Below are 20,436 nucleotides of genomic sequence, written 5' to 3'. Positions count from 1 at the left end.
TTCTTCTGCCTTAGAATCTTTGCAACTCTCACGGTCCTTACCCCACATCTTGGCATTTGTTTGGGATCTCTCTCTGACTGTTCTCTAGGGGTTTCACGGGTCAAACCTACTCTTCATCTCTAGTAAGTAAGGTCTGAAAGGTGGGGTTGCAGTATTTTTTTTTTTTTTTTTTTTTTTTGAGATGGAGTCTTGCTCTGTCACCCAGGCTGGACTGCAGTGGCGCAATCTCAGATCACTGCAACCTCCTCCTCCTGGGTTCAAGCGATTCTCCTGCCTCAGCCTCCCGAGTAGCTGGGATTACAGGCACCTGCCACCATGCCTGGCTAATTTTTTGTATTTTTAGTAGAGACGGGGTTTCACCATGTTGACTAGGCTGGTCTGGAACTCCCGACCCAGGTTATCCACCCTCCTCGGCCTCCCAAAGTGCTGGGATTATAGCCGTGAGCCACCATGCCCGGCCGTATTCTATTCTAAGGGCTTGTCACAGTGGTGGGCCCACAGTGTGTCTTCAGTCAACGCTCTCAGAGCGCGTCATCTGCTGTGGGTGGCCTTGATCCTGTGAGGGATGGAGAAGGTATGCAAGGAGCCCTTCACACCCCTGTGAGTGTTCCACACACGAGACTTCCCAGGTGGGACCCAGGGTTCTGGGACCGAGGAAGGCATGGAGCTCTCCTGGGCTGTGGCCTGCAGCCTGGCTTTGGCTGCCTTGTGCCCTGGCCCCTGAGCCAACAGGCACAGACCAGGAGGAGCAGTGTCATGAGTCAGGCAGTAGAATGGCCTCCCCCTGACCAGAGGACAGATGTCTAGGGCCCGAGTCATTTCTTGTGGATACATGAGCCATCACTGTCCTTTAGACATCTGAAGGATCTGCAACCAAAGGGCCCCAAAGGCAGAGATCCTGAATGGCAAACTTCACTTCAATGTTACAGAGAACAGGGAGCAAGTGCTCACAACAGGTGTTATCGAGTTCCTTTCCATGCTTGAAACCCTTTCCTGTGGCTCCCTTTTGCCCTCGGGATAAAGACCAAGCCCCTTAATATGGCAAAGGCTTCAGGACTTGGCTCATCTACACTTCCAGCTTCATCTCTCACCATTCCCACCTTGTGTCTACCCAAACTGAACGACTTATTGTTATCTGAAAGAACCATATGGTCTCTCTTAGCTGTAGGTCTTTGTGTATGCTGTTCCTTCTGCCTTAAATGCTGTTCCTCATCTTGTACCAGAAACCTCCTTTCACCTGTCGGTGGGTCCTTTAAACTAACTTAATCCAGTTATTGCTTACTCCAGGAGGCCTTCCCAAAGTCTTTGGCTGGATTAGGGATCTTCTGTAAATGCCTGTAGCCATGAGCTTCTTGAAGATAGGGATCAGGACCTCATTTAGCCAAGATTCTGGCAGAAAATCATTGTCAATCAATGTTGAATGGACAAACAAATGTGAACGTCTGAGAAAAAACACCTAGCAGGAGAGCTGTAAAGGGGAGTGGAATGTTCTAACGTTTCCGAGTTCCAAGATTCAACATTCTCTAATTCTGGGCTGAAGATTCACTCCCCTCCATCCGAAGCCCACTCTCCAGCTAGCTCCTCTGCCCTGTGCCCTCTGAGTGTTTGTTCTCAGGCAGGCACACACACACATGTTCTGAACATAACCGGGAAAGCAATTTACAAGAAATAATTGCCGGTCGATGTGTGCTTGGGAGCAGCGGTGAGCTCAGACTATTATTTCTGTCTGCGCATCAGCCCACCCAGCTTCCTCCCACTGCGGCTGCCCTGGGGGAGGGGCTCCTATCACACAGTGTGGGCGGTTTGTTTCTAATGCAGGACCCAGACTACCCAACCCCAGTGACAGCCGGCTCTGAGCCTTGATTGAATTCAAAGGAGAGGAGCTGCTGGGGGGCAGGGAGGAGCTTTATGAGGCCTAGGATGTGTAGGTCAGCAAAAGCAGCATGTGCATTCCCTTTCTCCAACTGTTGGGGAAATTCTACCAGGTCTTCAGGGCCTTGCTCAGTGTGCGGTCTCCCCCAGACCTCTCTGGCTCAGAGTCCTCAAAGCTTGTCTTTGTTCTTGCAGAGCCTGTTGTGCTCAAAGGGTGGTCTCAGACCAGCATCATCAGCATCACCTGGAATTTGTTAGAAATGCAAATTCTGGGGACTTACTCCTGACCTACTGAGTCAGACGCTGGGGTAGGGGGCCGGCATTCTGTGTTTTAACAAGCCCTCCACGTAGCTGATTCTGATGCAGCCTCGAGTTTAAGAACCACTGCCTTAGGCCGTGGATGACCACTTGAGTGTTTGGAATGCACACAGCATCTCCCCCTTCTGACTGCGAGCAGTCTAAAGGCGAGGGCATTATCAGATTCTTTCCTGAAACCTCCCAGTCTCCCTTGAAAGTGTTCAGAGAAAAGTTGGATTTTTCCGATGAGGATACCAAGGACAGAGAAGGGATTTGTCCTGTGAGGGGTCGCACAGAGCGTCAGGGACTAAACATCCCAATAGCACCCAGCCCCACCACATATATACAAGTACCCTAAGCTCTTCCTATAACAAATAACTTGCAGTTCCTGGGCCACGCTGGCTCTCTCTCACTGTTGTGAACAAGCTGTATTCTGACCATAATGTTTTCTGTTCCTGTCTCACCTGGAAATTTTGAGTCATCTTTGATGATTCAGCTCAGACATCATTTCTTCCTCCCTAAAGCCCCATGAAGGGCCACCACTGGGCCTCCTGGCCATTTGTGTGCCTGCCTTGTCCTCCATATGAGCCCCTTGAGGGCAAAAACTGTCTGATTCCTCTTGTTTCTGGCAACCTGCACAGGTCCTAGAATAGAATGGATACCACTAAGTGTACAGTAAATGGACAAGGGTGCTGGGTTTTGAGTGCTGAAAATAGGCTGGGCGCAGTGGCTCACACCTGTAATCCCAACACATTCAAGACCAGCCTAGGCAACATAGCAACCACCCGTCTCGATAAAAAAAAATTTAAAAATTAGCTGGACACAGTGGCACGCACCTGTAGTCACAGCTACTTGGGAGACTGAGGCAGAAGGATTGCTTGTGTCAGGAGTTTGAGGCTGCAGTGAGCTATGATCTCCACTGCACTCCAGCCTGGGTGACAGAATGAGACTATCTCAAAAAAAAAAAAAAAAAAAAAAGAGTGCTGAAATAAAAGAGCACACACACACACACACACACACCACCACCACCACCACCAACAACAACAAATGAAGCAAGACCAGAACCAAAATCTCTTGACTTCCAGCCTAGAACACTTCTGTGGGTGACTCATCCTGTCTTGCCAACCCATCATGTACCCTTTGGCTGCCTCAGGCACAGGTATCTAAGAGTGACTCTTTCACTGTTGCCAAATCCAGCAGCAGGTCATGTCACTGTCTGAAATGTCAAGAGCTGCTTTTGGTGGCAGCTGGCTGCGTTTCCACAGTCCTTGTCTTGCATTCCCAAGGCGAAACCTAAAAGCCATTGCCAAAGTTAGGAGAGCAGCCAGGAGGGAGGGCTGGCCGTCAGCATCTTGCCCTAAGATTCCTTTGCGATCAGATTAATAACAAAACATGTTAAAAATAATAATAATAGCTAACACATAGTGCTTTCCATTTGCCAACACTTTTCTATGTACTTGCATGGACTCAGTAATTTAGTCCTTCCCCAAGCCCTATGAGGAAGGTACTACTAAGATTCCAGCTTATATAGATGAGAGGACTAAGGCATAGAGGTTACCTAGCAAGTAAGTGACAGGGGCAGGATTTTAACCAGGCATTTGGCTCCAGAGTTTTTCAGTATTACATAGTTTACTGTTATTGTCCATTTGTAATTTAAAAAGTCTTTTAGCAGGATTACTATGTTATCATCCATTGGTAATTTAAAAAGTCTTTTAGCAGGCCAGGTGTGGTGGCTCACATCTGTAATCCTAGCACTTTGGGAGGCCAAGGCAGGCGGATCACTTGAGGTCAGTAGTTCAAGACCAGCCTGGCCAACATGGTGAAACCCCATCTCTACTAAAAATACAAAAGTTAGCCAGGCACGGTGGCACACACCTGTAGTCCCAGCTACTTGGGAGGCTGAGGTGGGAGGATCACTTGAACCCGGAAGTTGGAGGTTGCATTGAGCTGAGTTCATGCCACTGCACTCTAGCCTGAGTGACAGAGCAAAACTCTGTCTCAAATAAAAAAAAAAAAGTCTTCTAGTAATTTAATGTTTATGAAGTGAGTTCAAATCCATCACCTCACTGAACACTTGTAATAACCCAGCAAGGGGACTGAGGGTCAGGAAGACAAGGGATTTTATCAAGGCCACACAGTGGCAGAGCCCACCCTCTGGAGCCTGTATTCAGTCTGATAACCATTCATTCATTCATTCATTCATTCACTCATTATTATTCTTTTTTTGTGATGAGGTCTTTCTTGCCCAGGCTGGAGTGCAGTGGTGTGATCATAGCTCACTGCAGCCTTGACCTCCAGGGCTCAACTGATTCTCCTGCTTCAGCCTCCCAAGTAGCTGCAACTACAGGTATAAGCCACCACATGTGGCTAATTTTTAAATTTTTTGTAGAGTCAGGGTCTCAACTGTGTTGCCCAAGCTGGTCTTGAATAAGTGGGCTCAAGTGATCCATCCACCTTGTCCTCCCAAAGTGCTAGGACTACAGGCATGAACCGCTGCTCCCTGCCCCTATTCATTCTCTCACTTACTTAGCATTCACTCCTTCATCTACCTAAGAAATACAATGATGGCTGAGCCCTGTGCACACCATACTCCCTCTCTATCCGTCCCTCTGCAAGGGGCTTACTCCAGGATGGCGCACTCCAGGGTGAGGCAGAGCTGCTGAAGAGACAGAGATCATCCCCCTCTGAGGGCTAATCGTCTTCTCAGGGCTCCTAAATACACCTACTGTGGGGCAGGAAAACCATGTCAGAGTTCTCTGACTTCCCAGTTGGGTGAGGGGCTCCTCTGTGCCTTCAGAGGCCCCAGGCTTCCACCCGATTGCATGGAGTTGTTATTGACCATTTTTCTAGGAGTCATGTCAAAGTTCGTTGGCCCACAATAGGCCAAGCAGAACAGTATGGCTGGGTCCACAGCAGGGCTAGGTATCTTTGCTGGGAAAAGCCCTCATTTATCATGCTAGGCTCTAAAGTCCTTTCCCACTCCCACCTTTCACTGAAGAGACTCCAGAAGGGGATGGTGTGGAGACATTTATTGAATGTTTATGGGACTGGTCCACATGGGTCAGGGTTGGGTACAGAGGCTTCCTCAGGGCTGCCTGGAATGTCACTGGTGGTCACTGTGGCCATGAAGCAATGATGGAAGAGGCGTTTGGAGTTCACAGCCTGCCCCTCATTGCTCTCCAGCTGTGGGTTCAAGCAGGAGTAACTCTGCTGGAGAGGGCTCACTCTTGGCACTTCTGCCGCCATGCCTGTGTTCACACCTTGGCAGTCAGGAGAAACCTCCTCGGGGCCTGGAAAACAGCAAACTGAGGGTGTGGGGCTCCCTTCTTCCCCATCAGGATCACACTTCCCAGCTGACTTCTCTGGTGCTTACCTTGGGCAGTGCATTGTGGTCAGAGCTTTAGAAGCATCATTTGTTTAACATGTATTTACTAACAATACACCACACCATGCACTGAGAGCTGTCAGTGTTGCTCATGAACTTGCAGTTTGGTGGAGGAAACAGATAAGAAACAATTGTTAAGAGCTATGACGACTTGACCTTCACCATAACCCTATGAGGTAGGTACTATTAGAAATCCATTTTATAGATGAGAACACAGGATTATCATACAGCTAGTATGGAGAAGAGTGCTGGACATTTTTAAAACATAGATTGTTCTCACTTTGAGAATAGATTCCATGCTTCTCTTTGTTGAGTGACTTATCTTCTCTCTTCCTCTTAAATCAAAACTTGAAAGGAAGTCCACTTGGCCTTATTATTCTCTACCTTCCATTCATGACTTGTTCAGCTGCAACTTACTTGGTTCTGCCCCCACTATACCTTCAAACTATTTGTCACTAAACCCGTGGTCACTTCTAAATCCTTATCTCCCTTGCCGGCCACGGTGGCTCACGCTTGTAATCCCAGCACTTTGGGAGGCCGAGGCGGGTGGATCACGTGGTCAGGAGATCAAGACCACGGTGAAACCCCGTCTCTACTAAAAAAAATACAAAAAATTAGCCGGGTGTGGTGGCGGGTGCCTGTAGTCCCAGCTACTCGGAGAGGCTGAGGCAGGAGAATGGCGTGAACCCAGGAGGCGGAGCTTGCAGTGAGCCGAGATTGCGCCACTGCACTCCAGCCTGGGCGACAGAGCGAGACTCCGTCTCAAAAAATAAATAAATAAATAAATAAATAAATAAATAAATAAATCCTTATCTCCCTTGACTTATCAGGAACATTTAACATTATTTATTTATTTTAAATTTTACTTTACCAGTTATAGGACTCTGGTTCTTTTTTCCTTTTTCTTTTTTTAATCAGGAGCATTTGACACAATCGAACATTTCTGTCTTTCTAGATAAAAAGTGTATCAAGTGTTTAAGCCAAAAATTCGAGTCATCTCTCACACCTTCTACCTCGGCCCTTTCAAAAAGCCAGGTCCTACTGGTTCCACCTAATAGCCATCTGTGGTATCCACCCATTTCTCTCCATCCTCAACGCTATCACCTTAGGTCAGGCTTTCATCATCTTCTGCCCAGACCCCTGGAACGGCCTCCAGTGGGGGCCCCTCCATCACATCCTCTGTGCTGTAGCCAGAGAGATCTAAGATCTAAGATCAAGTGAGTCTATGTACTATTCTTTCTGAAAGCTTTCAATCTCTTTCCATTACCTGTGCTCCTTGAGATGGCATCTCATTGTGGCTTTAATCTGCATTTCCTTAATGACTAATGAAGTTGAACATATTTTCATGTGCCTATTTGCCACCTATATGTCCTTTCTTAAAAACATTATTTTATTTTGAGATAGGGTCTTGCACTGTTGCCAAAACTGGAGTGCAGTGGCTTGAACATGGCGCACTACAGCCTTGACCTCCTGGGCTCAGGTGATCTTCCCACCTCAGCCTCCTGAGTAGCTAGGTCTACGGGTGTGCACAACCACATCCACCTTTTTTTTTTTTTTTTTTTGTAGATACAGGGTCTCATTATATTGCCCAGGCTAGTCTTGAAGTCCTGGGCTCAAGCTATCCTCCTACCTTGGCTTCCCAAGTTGCTGGGGTTACAGGCCTGAGCCACCATGCCTGGACATTTTAAAACATAGATTGTTCTCTGTTCCTCTTTAATGAAGTGTCTGTTCAAGTCTTCTGCTCATTTTCTAATGGGATCATTTGTTTTCTTAATGTTGAGTTTAGGGTATTCTTTATATATTTTGTTTTATTTATTTATTTATTCATTTATTGAGACATATCACTCTGTCACCCTGGCTGGAGTGCAGTGGCATGATCTCAGCTCACCACAACCTCCATTTCCTGGGTTCAAGCGATTCTCCTGCCTCAGCCTCCTGAGTAGCTGGGATTACAGGCTTGTGCCACAAGACCTGGCTAATTCTTTTTGTATTTTTAGTAGAGACGGGGTTTCGCCATGTCAGCCAGGCTGGTCTTGAACTCCTGACCTCAAGTGATCCACCCACCTGGGCCTCCCAAAGTGCTGGGACTACAGGCATGAGCCACCACACCCGACCAATCCTTATATATTTTGGATAAAAGTCCTTTGTCAAATATGTGAATATATTCTCCAGTCTGAGGCTTGCCTTTTCATCCTCTTAACAGGATCTTTCACAGCATTAAAATTTTGAACTTTGATGAATACTGGCTTATCTTTTTAAAAATGTATTGTGCTTTTGATGTCTTGTTTAAGAATTCTTTGCATAACCGCATGTCATGAAGATTTTTCCCTGTTTTCTTCTAAAAGTGTTAGAGTTTTTTGGTTTACATTTAGATATTTTTTGAGATAATTTTTGTACAAGGTGTGAGATCTAAGTAAAGGTTTATATTTTACTTATGGAAGTTTAGTTGTTTTAACACCATTTACTGAAAAGATTGTTCTTCCCCAGTTGAATTGATTTTGCACCTTCGTCAAAAATCTGTTGGACAACCTTATGACATCAGTCTACTTCTGGACCATATTTTGATCTATGAATGTGTCCTTCCCTCCTCTAATACCACACTATCCTCATTACTGTTTATTATTGTTGCTATACAATAAGTCTTAAAACTGAGTAGTGTGATTTCCTCCAACTTCATTATTCTTTTTCAGTATTACTTTAGCTATTCTAGTCCTTTTGTCTCTCTATATATAAATTTGAGAATTAGCTTATCTATCTATCATCTATCTATCTATCTATCTATCTATCTATCTATCTATCTATCTATCTATAAAACTGCCATTTTGGCCAGGCACAGTGGCTCACACCTGTAATCCCCGCACTTTGAGAGGCCAAGAGGGAGAATCACTTGAGCCCAGGAGTTCAAAACCAGCCTGGGCAACATAGCAAGAACCCATCTCTACAAAAATAAAAAATTAACAAGGTGTGGTGATCCCTCTCCAATTGTGGGGGTCTGAGCAGCTGCCAGTCAAGCCTTCCAGAAGTTACAAGACCTTGGCTCAAGTCCTCATTCTGGTATTAAACATTGTGCTACTTTGTGCCAAACCCTTCTCTTCTCTGGATCTCAGTTACTACTTCATAAAATGGAATCGAAAATACAACTGGCCTAATTTTCTGTTTATTTTCTGTGAATTCTTTTCCATTGAGCTCCTTGGGAGGCTGAGGTGGGAGGGTCACTTGAGCCCAAGAAGTTGAGGCTAGATTGTGCCACTGTACTCCAGCCTGGGTAACAGAGCAAGGCCCTGTCTCAAAAAAAAAAGGGCAGGTTGCAATTTTTATGTTTACTATGTTGAGTTTTGCCATTCATGAACATAGTGTATTTCTCCATTTTAGGTCTTCTTTGATTTCCTTCATCAGCATTTTGTAGTTTTTTTGTTTGGTTGGTTATTTTTAGAGATAGGGGTCTCCCTCTGTTGCCAGGTTGGAGTACAGTGACATGATCATAGCTTACAAGTGAGCCTTGAACTCTTGGGCTCAAGGGATCCTCCCACCTCAGCCACATGCCATCAAGCCCGGCTAAGCATTTTGTAGTTTTCTTTTTTTTTGAGACAGAGTCTTGCTCTGTCACCCAGACTGGAGTGCAGTGGTGTGATCTGGGCTCATGGCAGCCTCCGCCTCTTGGGCTAAAGCAATCCTTCCATCTCAGCCTCCCAGTAGCTGGGACTACAGGCACACGCCACCATACCCTGCTATTTTTTTTTTTTTTTTGTAGAGACAGGAGTCTCGTCATGTTGCCCAGAATGGTCTCGAACTCCTGGGCTCAAGTGATCCTCCAGTCTTGGCCTCCCAAAGTGGAGGGATTTTGTAGTTTTTAACATACAGAACCTGTACATGTTTTGTTAAATTTTACCTAAGTATTTCATTTATTTTAGAGTAACTGTAAATGGTATTATTGTGTTTTTAGTTTGGGTTTCTAATTTTTTGTTAGTAGTATATATAAATACAATTGATATTTGGTTTTGACTTTACTGTGACCTTGCTAAACAAACTTATTTCTTTTTTTTTTTGAGACAGAGTCTCACTCTGCCGCCCAGGCTGGAGTGCAGTGGCGCAATCTCTGCTCACTGCCAGCTCTCCCTCCAGGGTTCATGCCATTCTCCTGCCTCAGCCTCCCGAGTAGCTGGGATTACAGGCGCCTGCCACCACGCCCCGCTAACTTTGTTGTATTTTTAGTAGAGATGAGGTTTCACAATGTTAGCCAGGATGGTCTCAATCTCCTGACCTCACGATCCACCCGCCTGGGCCTCCCAAAGTGCTGGGATTACAGGCGTGAGCCACTGCGCCCGGCCCAAACACACTTTGTTCTAACAGGTTATTTTGTGCATGTTTTATAGACTCCTTGGGATTCTTTGTTATTTAAGCTTTCATTTTAAGGCATTCCAACTGGTACAGGGATTTACTTCAACCTTCTCTTCAATACAAGAATCCCCTTAGTGCTGGGCGCGGTGGCTCACGCTTGTAATCCCAGCACTTTGGGAGGCCGAGGCGGGCGGATCACGAGGTCAGGAGATCGAGACCACGGTGAAACCCCGTCTCTACTAAAAATACAAAAAATTAGCCAGGCGTGGTGGCGGGTGCCTGTAGTCCCAGCTACTCGGAGAGGCTGAGGCAGAAGAATGGCGTGAACCCGGGAGGCGGAGCTTGCAGTGAGCCGAGATTGCGCCACTGCACTCCAGCCTGGGCGACAGAGCGAGACTCCATCTCAAAAAAAAAAAAAAAAAAAAGAATCCCCTTAGCTGAATCCCATATTTAGCCTTTTCCTGATTACCTTCCATGGATAGAGGTGCTTTTTTAACAAACAAAACAAAACAAAACAAACCCAAGGATTACAAATTTGTGAGTGAAATATGGCCCAGAGTGATGGAGTTCTTTTTGCAGTATTTCAGGTATACTCTAAAAAAGTTCTACCTTTATTGACTCAACATCCACCTCCCTATGGCTTTCTCCACTGATTTCAGCTCTGTTCTCTCGATTCTCATAAAAATGTCTGATCCTCTTGTCCCAGAACAACCTTGCAGAGATCTGAGGCCCTAGGCTGTGAGCCCGGAGTCTCCTCTGTTCAAGGCCAACTATCCCCAGCTCTTTACCTAATCCTCACATGACCTGGTTCCCAGATCTGAAGTAGTCAACTGCCTCTGATCATCTGATTGGTCAAAGTCCATCTCACATTATGGGGCTCTGAGCAACTGGCCAGCCAGGGCTCTGGGGAATCCCTTGGGCTTCCAGGAGTTACAAGACCTTGGCTCAAGTCCTCATTCTGGTATTAAATCATTGTGCTACTTTGTGCCAAACCCTTCACCTCTCTGGATCTGTTACTACTTCATAAAATGATGTAGAAAATACAACTGGCCTAATTTTTCTATTTCTTTCCCTTTGAACTCCAAGTTCTGAAAGATTTTGTCTACATAATAGACTGCATTTATTAAGTACTAATTTTTTCCATTCTGTATTAATCAAAGAGCTCTGATCAGCAGGAGAGCACCTATGTTAATTACCCCCCTGGAACTGATATAATTCTAGCTCAAAGAGAAGAAACTTGGTCCGTGTAAAACCTTTGCAATATTGTAGCCAGCTGAGGCAGGAGAATTGCTTGAACCTGGGAGGCAGAGGTTGCAGTGAGCCGAGATGGCGACATTGCATGCCAGCCTGGGCAAGAGGGTGAGACTCCGTCTCAAAAAAAAAGAAAAAAAAATTGTTGGGCTGGGCGCGGTGGCTTACACCTGCAATCCCAGCACTTTGGGAGGCCGAGGCAGGTGGATCACGAGGTCAGGAGTTCAAGACCAGCCTCTGGCTAAGATCAGAAACCCCGTCTCTACTAAAAATACAAATATTAGCCAGGCGTGGTGGCAGGGGCCTGTAATCCCAGCTACTCAGGAGGCTGAGGCAGAGAATTGCTTGAACCCGGGAGGCGGAGGTTGCAGTGAGCCGAGATCACACCACTGCACTCTAGCCTGGGCAACAGAGCAAGACTCTGTCTCAAAAAAAAAAAAAAAAACCAAAAAACAAACCTTTGCAATATTGGAGATTGCTCAAGAATCCCCACTGCTATGTTTGGGGACCCTCAGGGAATTGGAAACCAAAGTTGGGAACCTACAGAGTAGACGATAAAAAGTTATTTCTGAGATGTGATGGCTGGTGAGTTCTATCCAACTGAAAGTTAATATAGATCATCACTCCTTTGCTTCCAGACCTTATACTCTGTTAATGTGACCTGAGGTTCCACTCACTTTTTTTTTTTTAGCAATTACATTACATTTTTGGCTTATGCGGGAAGCTGTTAAAAAAAAAAAAAGTTTAGGCCAGGCGTGGTGGCTCATGCCTGTAATTCCAGCACTTTGGGAGGCTGAGACAGGTGGATCACCTGGGGTCAGGAGTTCAAGACCACCCTGGCTAACACAGTGAAACCCCATTTCTATTAAAAATACAAAAATTAGCCGGGTGTGGTGGCAGGTGCCTGCAGTCCCAGCTACATGACAGGCTGAGGCAGAAGAATTGCTTGAACCCGGGAGGTGAAGGTTGCAGTGAGCCAAGATCACAACACTGCACTCCAGCCTGGGTAACAGAGGGAGATTCTGTCTCAAAAAAAAAAAAAAAGGTTTTTAAAAAAAGAAAATGGTATGTTTGAGATTGCCAACATGTAAAAATTGAAGCGCCTAATAATAATGAAAATGAGAGCTACTAATTGTTAAAAGCCTACTATGTATTTGAGACCAATTAAATACCAGTAAGCATCATTTCTAGTTATTGCAACAACTTTCTTAGTAGCTATGATGGTACACATTTTAGAGTAAACTGAGGCTGAGAGAAAAATGACTTGCTTAAGGCCACACACTGACAGCAGCAAGGCCAATATTAGAACCAGGTTTTCTGGCATCTCTGCCCAGTGCTGTGCCTTCCCTCCTTTCTCCAAGGACCTCTGTGGCTAGTCCCCCATTACCTGGGGTCTCAACCCTGAACATGGGCCTAGCCTGTGGTGACCAGCTTGGAAAGGAGTTCTCAGGTTTTCCCCCTGTTTGGAGGAGCCAAAACAAACTCACCACTGAGTGAAGCATGTTTGGTTCCTTGGTGTTACCTCTCAAGTATGGTTAATTAAAAAGCAGTGGGCTCTGGGGTGACATGACTGAGCCTTCCGTGGAAGGTGGGAGGGGCTGATGAAAGTCTTTCTGCAGTATAGGGGCAGCTGCTACAGGGAAAGGTCTCTGGCTGGGAGGCAAAGGCTTGGCCACCAATTGGCTGGGTGACCTTAGGCACATGACTGCCTCTCTCTGGGCCTCAGCTGCCCCATCTATACAGTGAGAGCATCAGACTTTACTTCTAGGAGCCTTTGAGTTCTAGTTGATGAGAATGGCTGACTAATGACCTCTTCACCAACACCTTTCAGAAGAGGATAAGAATTGGACTCCTTAATTTTTCCCCCAGTGTTTTAGTATCTTATTAACTGTACCTAGATATCACCTCTACACTCACCTCACTGACCTCATCTGCAAAATGGGAGTTGATAATCATCACCAGGCAGAGTAGCTGAGCAGTTTAAAGGGGATGATGTGTTTGAAGTCCTTAGCACAGTGCCCAGCTCAACAGTAGGAACTCACTTTTCTGATCTAGCCAGTTCCTCACAAAGTACCAGAATAAGAAAGTTATGGTCTCCATTGCCATCCCAAGTTTGGGGATGGGATGGGTGTGAGGGTGATGGGACAGAGTACAGAATGCCTGGGCAGGGAAAGAAGCCTGTTTCAGAAACTGCTTTTCCATTTACACTCTGCTCTTGCCAAGGCACTCCCCATCCCACCCTTGCCTCCATACTCAGAGCCGAGGACCCCAAGGGACAGTGCAGTCATAGGCTTTAGAGTCTGGGAGATCTGGGTTGACATCGCAGTGACACATGCTCACTGGCTGTGTGGACTTAGTTCATTTCCCTTTGCTGAGCCTTGGTTTCCTCTGCTATAAAATGGGGGTAAAGACCTCTCTCCATGTCCTAGTGAAGGGCAAGAGAGCAAACAGAAATGAAAGTCTATCAACAGTAAAGCTCTGATGAATGTAAGATAGTGGGCCTGTAACCATCTCAGATGCAGAAGGAAGCTCCTGGGTTGATGCTTTGGGTGCAGAGGGAAGGAGAGAACAACACTTAATGAAGAAGAAGGGGAGGAACTAAGAGCTGAGTTTGAGCAAAAGGCAGAGAGAGCCTAAACCTGTTATTTAGTAAAAGGTCAGGCAATGCACTTTTCTTCTTAAAAATAAGAAGCAAAAAGCAAGAGGACATGCTGTCTCAAATCCTCGTGACTGAATAATCCAGCTGGTGGCTGAGCAGTGAAAAGCAGGAGGATGGTTTCCATTCACAGGGCCAAGGGATGAACTGTATTCCCCTTGAGCCAGAAAAGTAGGATCTGGGGAATGGGTAGGGCGGGGTGAGATTAGCAGCACAGAGCACAAGCCAGAACATCCCACAGTCCTGCTCTAGGAGGATGGAAAGAGCAGGACTTTGGAGGCAGAAAGACACATGTTTGATTTCCAGCTCCACAATCACAAGCTACGTATGACCCCTTGTGCAAATCATCTAAGCTCTCTGAGACCTGATTTTTGCATCTGTAAAATGGGTTATAATGAGACCTACCTCATTGGGATAGCTGGAAAGATTAGAGGAGATGGTGTGTGTGAAATTTCAAACAGTGTCTGGCACACTGTAGGCATGCCCCTTTCACAGCAACAGGGATAAGGAGAGGAAGGAGGGTGAAGGGGAGAGTTGGCTCTGTCACTCATTTGGTGACTTTAGGTCTCAGTTTCCTCATCTGTAAAATGAAAGTAATAACATGATCTATACCCTACCCAGTTACCATAAAGAGCAAATAATATGGTACATTTAGAGCTAGTTCATTCCTTTTACCTATATGGTATCAATATTTCATTATTCTATTATACCACAGTTTATGATCCATTCCTCTACCTATGGACATTTAGTTTCCAATATGACAGGTTCTTAAGATGTCTGTCTTTATGAAGCCTCTCCTAATGCAACTATTTCTTTAAGGCAGCTAATTAGAAGTAGAATTACTGAGTAACAGGGTATATATATAAAACTAACAATTATATAATATTGATAATTAATCATGTAATAATGAAATATATTATATATAATAATTATATATTAATATATCATATATAATTATATTTTAACATATCTAATATATAATTATGTATGATATATTATATATTATTATATATTATTTAAATTGATATTGCCAAAATTCTCTGTAAAGTGGTTGTACCAATGCATACGCTTACCAGCAGTATATGAGAGTACCTGCCTCCCCCACCCCAACCTTCCAACCTTCTCACTTTTAATATGATACGTTTTTGGGCTTTTGCTAATTTGCCAATGTAATTTTTTTTTTAATAAAGATTTTTCTTTTTTTTTTTTTTGAGACAGGGTCTTGATCTGTTGCCCAGGCTGGAGTGCAGTGGCTGATCTTGGCTCACTGCAACCTCCACCTCCTGGCCTCAAGCAATCCTCCCACTTTAGCTCCCCAAGTAGCTGGATCTACAGGCATGCGCCACTATGCCTGGCTAATTTTTGTATTTTTTGTAGAGATGGGTTTCACCACATTGGCCAGGCTGGTCTCGAACTCCTGACCTCAAGTGATCTGCCTACCTCCATCTCCCTAAATGCTGAGATTATAGGTGTGAGCCACAGCGCCTGGCCTGGATGTATCATTTTTGAATTGCATTCCCCTGATTATTAGTAATGTTGAGCATCTTTTCCTGTGCATTGGGCATTTGTATTTCTTTTTTAACAAATTACATTTTTCTCATCTTTTAAGGTGTACTTATATCAATCCTGCCTTGTTTTATATATAGTTGATTCTTATTATTCACGGTAGTTATATTCTACAAAGTCACAGCAAACACTAAATTAACAAATACTGAATTATTGCTCCTAGGGGAAATACAAGGTTATGTTCCTGTGAGCCTCTGGTCACATTTTTGTCAACTGATCAATATGTAACTTTGTTTTCCTATGTATGTTTCTGTTTAAAGCGACCTTATTTAATATGTTATTGATTCATTAACACTGAACTCATGGCCAACAGCACTATAACCTAAAACTCACGTCTCTAAAACAAACAAAAACAGGCCGGGCACAGTGGCTCACACCTGTAATCCCAGCACTTTGGGAGGCCAAGGCGGGCAGATCACCTAAGTTCAGGAATACAAGACCAGCCTGGCCAACATAGTGAAACTCTGTCTCTACTAAAAATACAAAAAAAAATTAGCTGGGCATGATGGTGGGTGCCTGTAGTCCCAGCTACTTGAGAGGCTGAGGCAGGAGAATTGCTTGAACCTGGGAGACGGAGGTGGCAGTGAGCTGAGATCGCACTACTGCACTCTAGCCTGGGTGACAGAGCAAGACTCCATCTCAAAAAATAAAAATAAAAATAAACCAAAACAAAACAGTGAAATCACCCATTAAAAATAAAAAAATACAAAAACCATGGCACTAAATAGACTGAGAAAAAGACACTTGCTTATACCAAGAGAGCTGCAAAGAGAAGGCAGAGCATACCTTATTCAATATCACCTAGGATACATGTGTAAATCAAATTTTTTGCTACTCTGTGTGTGCCCACATTTACAAATGACCTCAGAATTGCCTTGAGTATTGATGTTGACATTACAAGTAAATTTTAGCAAGTAGGGAAATTTGCAATACAGAATTGGAGAATATGAGGACTAATTGTGTGTATGTGTGTGTGTGTGTGTGTGTAGATATTTAATGTAATACAATATCTTTGCAGCCCATCATTTGTTTTTTTTTGTTTGTTTTTTTTTTGAGATGGAGTCTTGCTCTGTCCCCCAGGCTGGAGTGCAGTGGCGCATCTCGGCTCACTGCAAGCTCCGCCTCCCGGGTTCACGCCATTCTCCTGTCTCAGCCTCCCGAGTAGCTGGGACTACAGGTGCCCACCAACACGCCCGGCTAATTTTTTTGTATTTTTAGTAGAGATGGGGTTTCACCGTGTTAGCCAGGATGGTCTCGATCTCCTGACCTCGTGATCCGCCCGCCTCGGCCTCCCAAAGTGCTGGGATTACAGGCTTGAGCCACCACGCCCGGCCCCATCATTTGTTTTTTAACTTCACATACAGTGTCATATTATTTGTACTTGACATAGGGACATTTGCCAATCTTTTCCTTTATTTTTTAGAAAATTATACATTTTATACAAATTCATATATTTTAATTAGTCTGTTTCTGGACTCTTTCTAGTCTAGGTTTTTCAACTTTAGTACTCTATTCTCTACTCTAGGGTTTCTCAACTGGTACTATTCACATTTTGGGCCAGATAATTCTTTGTTGCGAGGTACTGTCCTCTTTATTGTAGGCTGTTAAACAGCATCCCTGGCCTCTACCAATAGTTATCAATAGTATCCCTTCCCCGATTGTGACAACCAAAAATCTTTACAGACATTGCCAATTGTCCTAGGGAAGCAAATTTGTACTCAGTTTAAAACCACTGCATTGCCCAATTCTATTTGTCAATTTCTGTGCCAATATCACAAAACTTATATTTTTAAACAGAAATCCTGTATTTTAAAAAATGTCCTGCTGCCTGATAGAGCAAGTCCCTCCTCTTCTTTGTTTTCCAGAATTGTGTTGTTCACTCTTGCACCTGTATGCCTCTAGATTAACTTAGAATTAATTTGACAAATTCCATGAAACATTTTTATTTATTTTTATGTATAGGTTAATTTAGGAAGAACTGGCATTTCTAATGCATTGAGCCTTTCTATCTACATACATGCCATATCTCCCATATAGTCAGGTTCTTTTATGTCTTTCATTAACCTCTATAAAAGGTGAAACCAGCTGGGTGTGGTGGCTCACACCTGTAATCCCAGCACTTTGGGAGGCCAAGGCAGGTGGATTGCTTGAGGCCAGGAGTTTGAGACCAGCCTGAGCAGGACAGTGAAACCCCATCTCTACTAAAAATACAAAAAATTAGCCAGGTGTGGTGCTGCGCACCTGTAGTCCTGCTATTCAGGAAAATGAGGTGGGAGAATCACCTGAGCCCAGGAGTGCAAGGCTGCAGTGAGCCATGATCACGCCACTGCATTTCAGCCTGGGCGACTAGAGTGAGACCTTGTCTCAAACAAAACAAAACAAAATGTTGAAGCCTCAGTTGTCTCTGGTCTCCACCAGGCTGGGTCTATGTGCAGACGTTTTTCTTTTCCCCTGCCACTGCCTCTCAGGTCTTTCTCACTCCAAGGGGAGCCAGCTGAGTCCTTCCACCCTCAAAAGTGACCCCTCCTGCTTTTCGCTGCTCAGTCACAGCTGGATTATTCACAGTCATCAGGATCTGAGAAGGGTTCTTGTGCTGTTGCTTGTTGTATTTTTATTGTTAACTTGGAAAATTCGTGTTTACAAATGATGGCATTCAGCCCTCTCTTTCTGAGACTTAGCTACTACCCACCTTGCCCCTTCTACCTCCCCAATGCCTCCTGTCACCCTTACTTCTTCTTCTTCTTTTTTTTGAGACAGAGTCTTGCTCTGTCACCCAGGCTGGAGTGCAGTGGCGCCATCTCTGCTCACTGCAAGCTCCGCCTCCCGGGTTCACGCCATTGTCCTGCCTCAGCCTCCTGAGTAGCTGGGACTACAGGCGCCCACCACCACGCCCAGCTAATTTTTTGTACTTTTATTAGAGACATGTTTTCACCGCATTAGCCAGGATGGTCTCGATCTCCTGATCTTGTGATCTGCACGCCCTGGCCTCCCAAAGTGCTGGGATTACAGGCGTGAGCCACCGCGCCCGGCCCCACTTTTTTTTGAGACGCAGTCTTGCTCTGTCTCCCAGGCTGGAGTGCAATGGCGCAATCTTGGCTCGCTGCAACCTCCGCCTCCCGGGTTCAAGCGATTCTCCTGCCTCAGCCTCCCGAGTAGCTGGGATTACAGGCGCCTGCCACCACACCCAGCTAATTGTGCATTTTTAGTAGAGACAGGGTTTTGCCATGTTGGCCAGGCTGGTCTTGAATTCCTGACCTCAGGTGATCCACCTCTCTTGGCCTCCCAAAGTACTGGAATTACAGGCATGAGCCGCCACAACTGGCCGTCAACCTTACTTCTTTTGCTTAGCTTAAATTTCTCCCCCAGGCTGCCTGGCCTTATTCCCTGTGGTGCCCAGTGTGAATGACCCTGTCACTGCAGAGGGCTCACTCAGTCCTGCCCACACACATGTACCCACTACTTACCCTATGCTGGGACAGCCTTTCTCCTTTTTTTTTTTTTGCCTTAGCAACTTCTTCACTAAATTCAACACTAACTCAAGTATCCTTCCCTGTTTGAAATCTTCCCTACACTTTGTATCAAACAATTTTGTGCTTAGTTATATACTTGCACAGACCCAGTGTGGTGACTCGAGGCAGACAGATGTGAGCTGTATTTCAGCCCACCACTTATTAGCTATGACAACTTAAGCAAGTCATCAAAACTCTCTCAGTCTTGCTTTTCTCATCTGTAAAATGGATTTAATAATACCTATTTTGAGCATTGGCTACCAAACTATACTGAAAGATCTTTTGCCAATAGAGACTTACTTACTTTCTTTCTTTCTTCCTTCCTTCCTTCCTTCCTTCCTTCCTTCCTTCCTTCCTTCCTTTCTCTCCCTTCCTTCCTCCCTCCCTCCCTTCCTCTGTCTCTCTCTTTCTCTCTTTCTTTCTGAGACAGTCTCGCTCTGTCGCCCAGGCTGGAGTGCAATGGCGTGATCTCGGCTCACTGCAACCTCCATCTCCCAGGTTCAAGCGATTCTCCTGCCTCAGCCTCCTGAGTAGCTGGGATTACAGGCACGCACCACCATGCCCGGCTAATTTTTGTATTTTTAGTAGAGACAGGGTTTCACCATGTTGGTCATGCTGGTCTTGAACTCCTGACCTTGTGATCCACCTGCCTCGGCCTCCCAAAGTGCTGGGATTACAGGCGTGAACCACTGCGCCCAGCCCAGAGACTTGTATCTTTCATAATACCTTTCAGGAAGTTGTCAAAATGTGTGCAAAAAAGGCTTGTGAAAAAGCAACACTTTATTTTTTGCTCCTTAGAGGCACTTGATAACCTATACTAATGAAGAAATGGGTAGTCTGGAACATCAGATTATTTAAAAAAAACACATACACACAATAAAAGCACTTGTATTTCGTTTCTGATAAATTATGAGTTTGGAAGCAGCAAATTTTAAAAATTAATTCTATTTTGTTTGAGTTAATATTAAAATCAGTTTGCATTCCCAAGGCTAAAATTAAAACATCATCTTAGACAATCCACAACATGGATTAATCTTTGTGTGACAAATGGAGTGTCGTCTACATTAAATTATTTTGACAAACAATGTAAACATGAAGAGTTTAGGATGGAAATGTTTAGATCACGAATCTCCTGAAAAATGTGCCGCTGCTTCTGCATATTCCAGGAATAGTCATGAGGCAAATGTTCCAAACATCATCTCTACATTTCTCCCCCTGAAAAGGTGCTAGTCTACTGAATACAAGGACATCACCTGGCAACTTCCTTACCTGCTGTCTGTAAGCTCAAGCCCGGGTCCAACTTTGTGTGGGGCTTAGAGCTGATGAACAGGTAGCAGAGCACACAGGCGGTAACAATGAAGGCGAGAAGGACCACTGCTGCTATGGACAGGCCTATGAGAGCGCCAATGCTGGGAAGAGAAGACCACATGGGAGCTGAGAGTCAGGAATGGACTTGGGAGACATGTTATAGAAGTGCTGTAGCTAGGCTAGAATGACTCTGCTGGGAAGAAAATGTACAGAATAAAAATATTTTAAAAAAAATTTAGGCCAGGCACAGTGGC

The 20,436-nt window shown here is 44.9% G+C and overlaps 1 protein-coding gene across 2 annotated transcripts in view; it reads right to left on the bottom strand.

Annotated features, from left to right (window-relative positions):
* The window catches only part of SHISAL2A (shisa like 2A), a 36,625-nt gene that overhangs the window by 6,866 nt on the left and 9,323 nt on the right, over positions 1 to 20,436 (bottom strand). The window contains exons 2-3 of one of the 2 annotated variants that reach the window (XR_004245106.1): positions 20,144 to 20,283; positions 2,634 to 2,813 (exon numbers count right to left, since the gene is read on the bottom strand). Coding sequence is in view for 1 of the 2 variants with exons in the window: in XM_032137230.1 (XP_031993121.1) it covers positions 5,209 to 5,459; positions 20,144 to 20,283 (391 nt within the window). In the remaining variant the exon portion in view is untranslated. Of the gene's footprint in view, positions 1 to 2,633; positions 2,814 to 5,183; positions 5,460 to 20,143; positions 20,284 to 20,436 lie in introns of those variants that run through there. The other variant, XM_032137230.1, reaches the window with a different exon arrangement.

Source organism: Hylobates moloch, unplaced genomic scaffold (assembly GCF_009828535.3).
Source record: "Hylobates moloch isolate HMO894 unplaced genomic scaffold, HMol_V3 SCAFFOLD_18, whole genome shotgun sequence".
NCBI lineage: Eukaryota > Metazoa > Chordata > Mammalia > Primates > Hylobatidae > Hylobates > Hylobates moloch.
The sequence above is the reverse complement of the archived record's forward strand: the minus strand, read 5'-3'. Positions and strand labels throughout refer to the sequence as shown.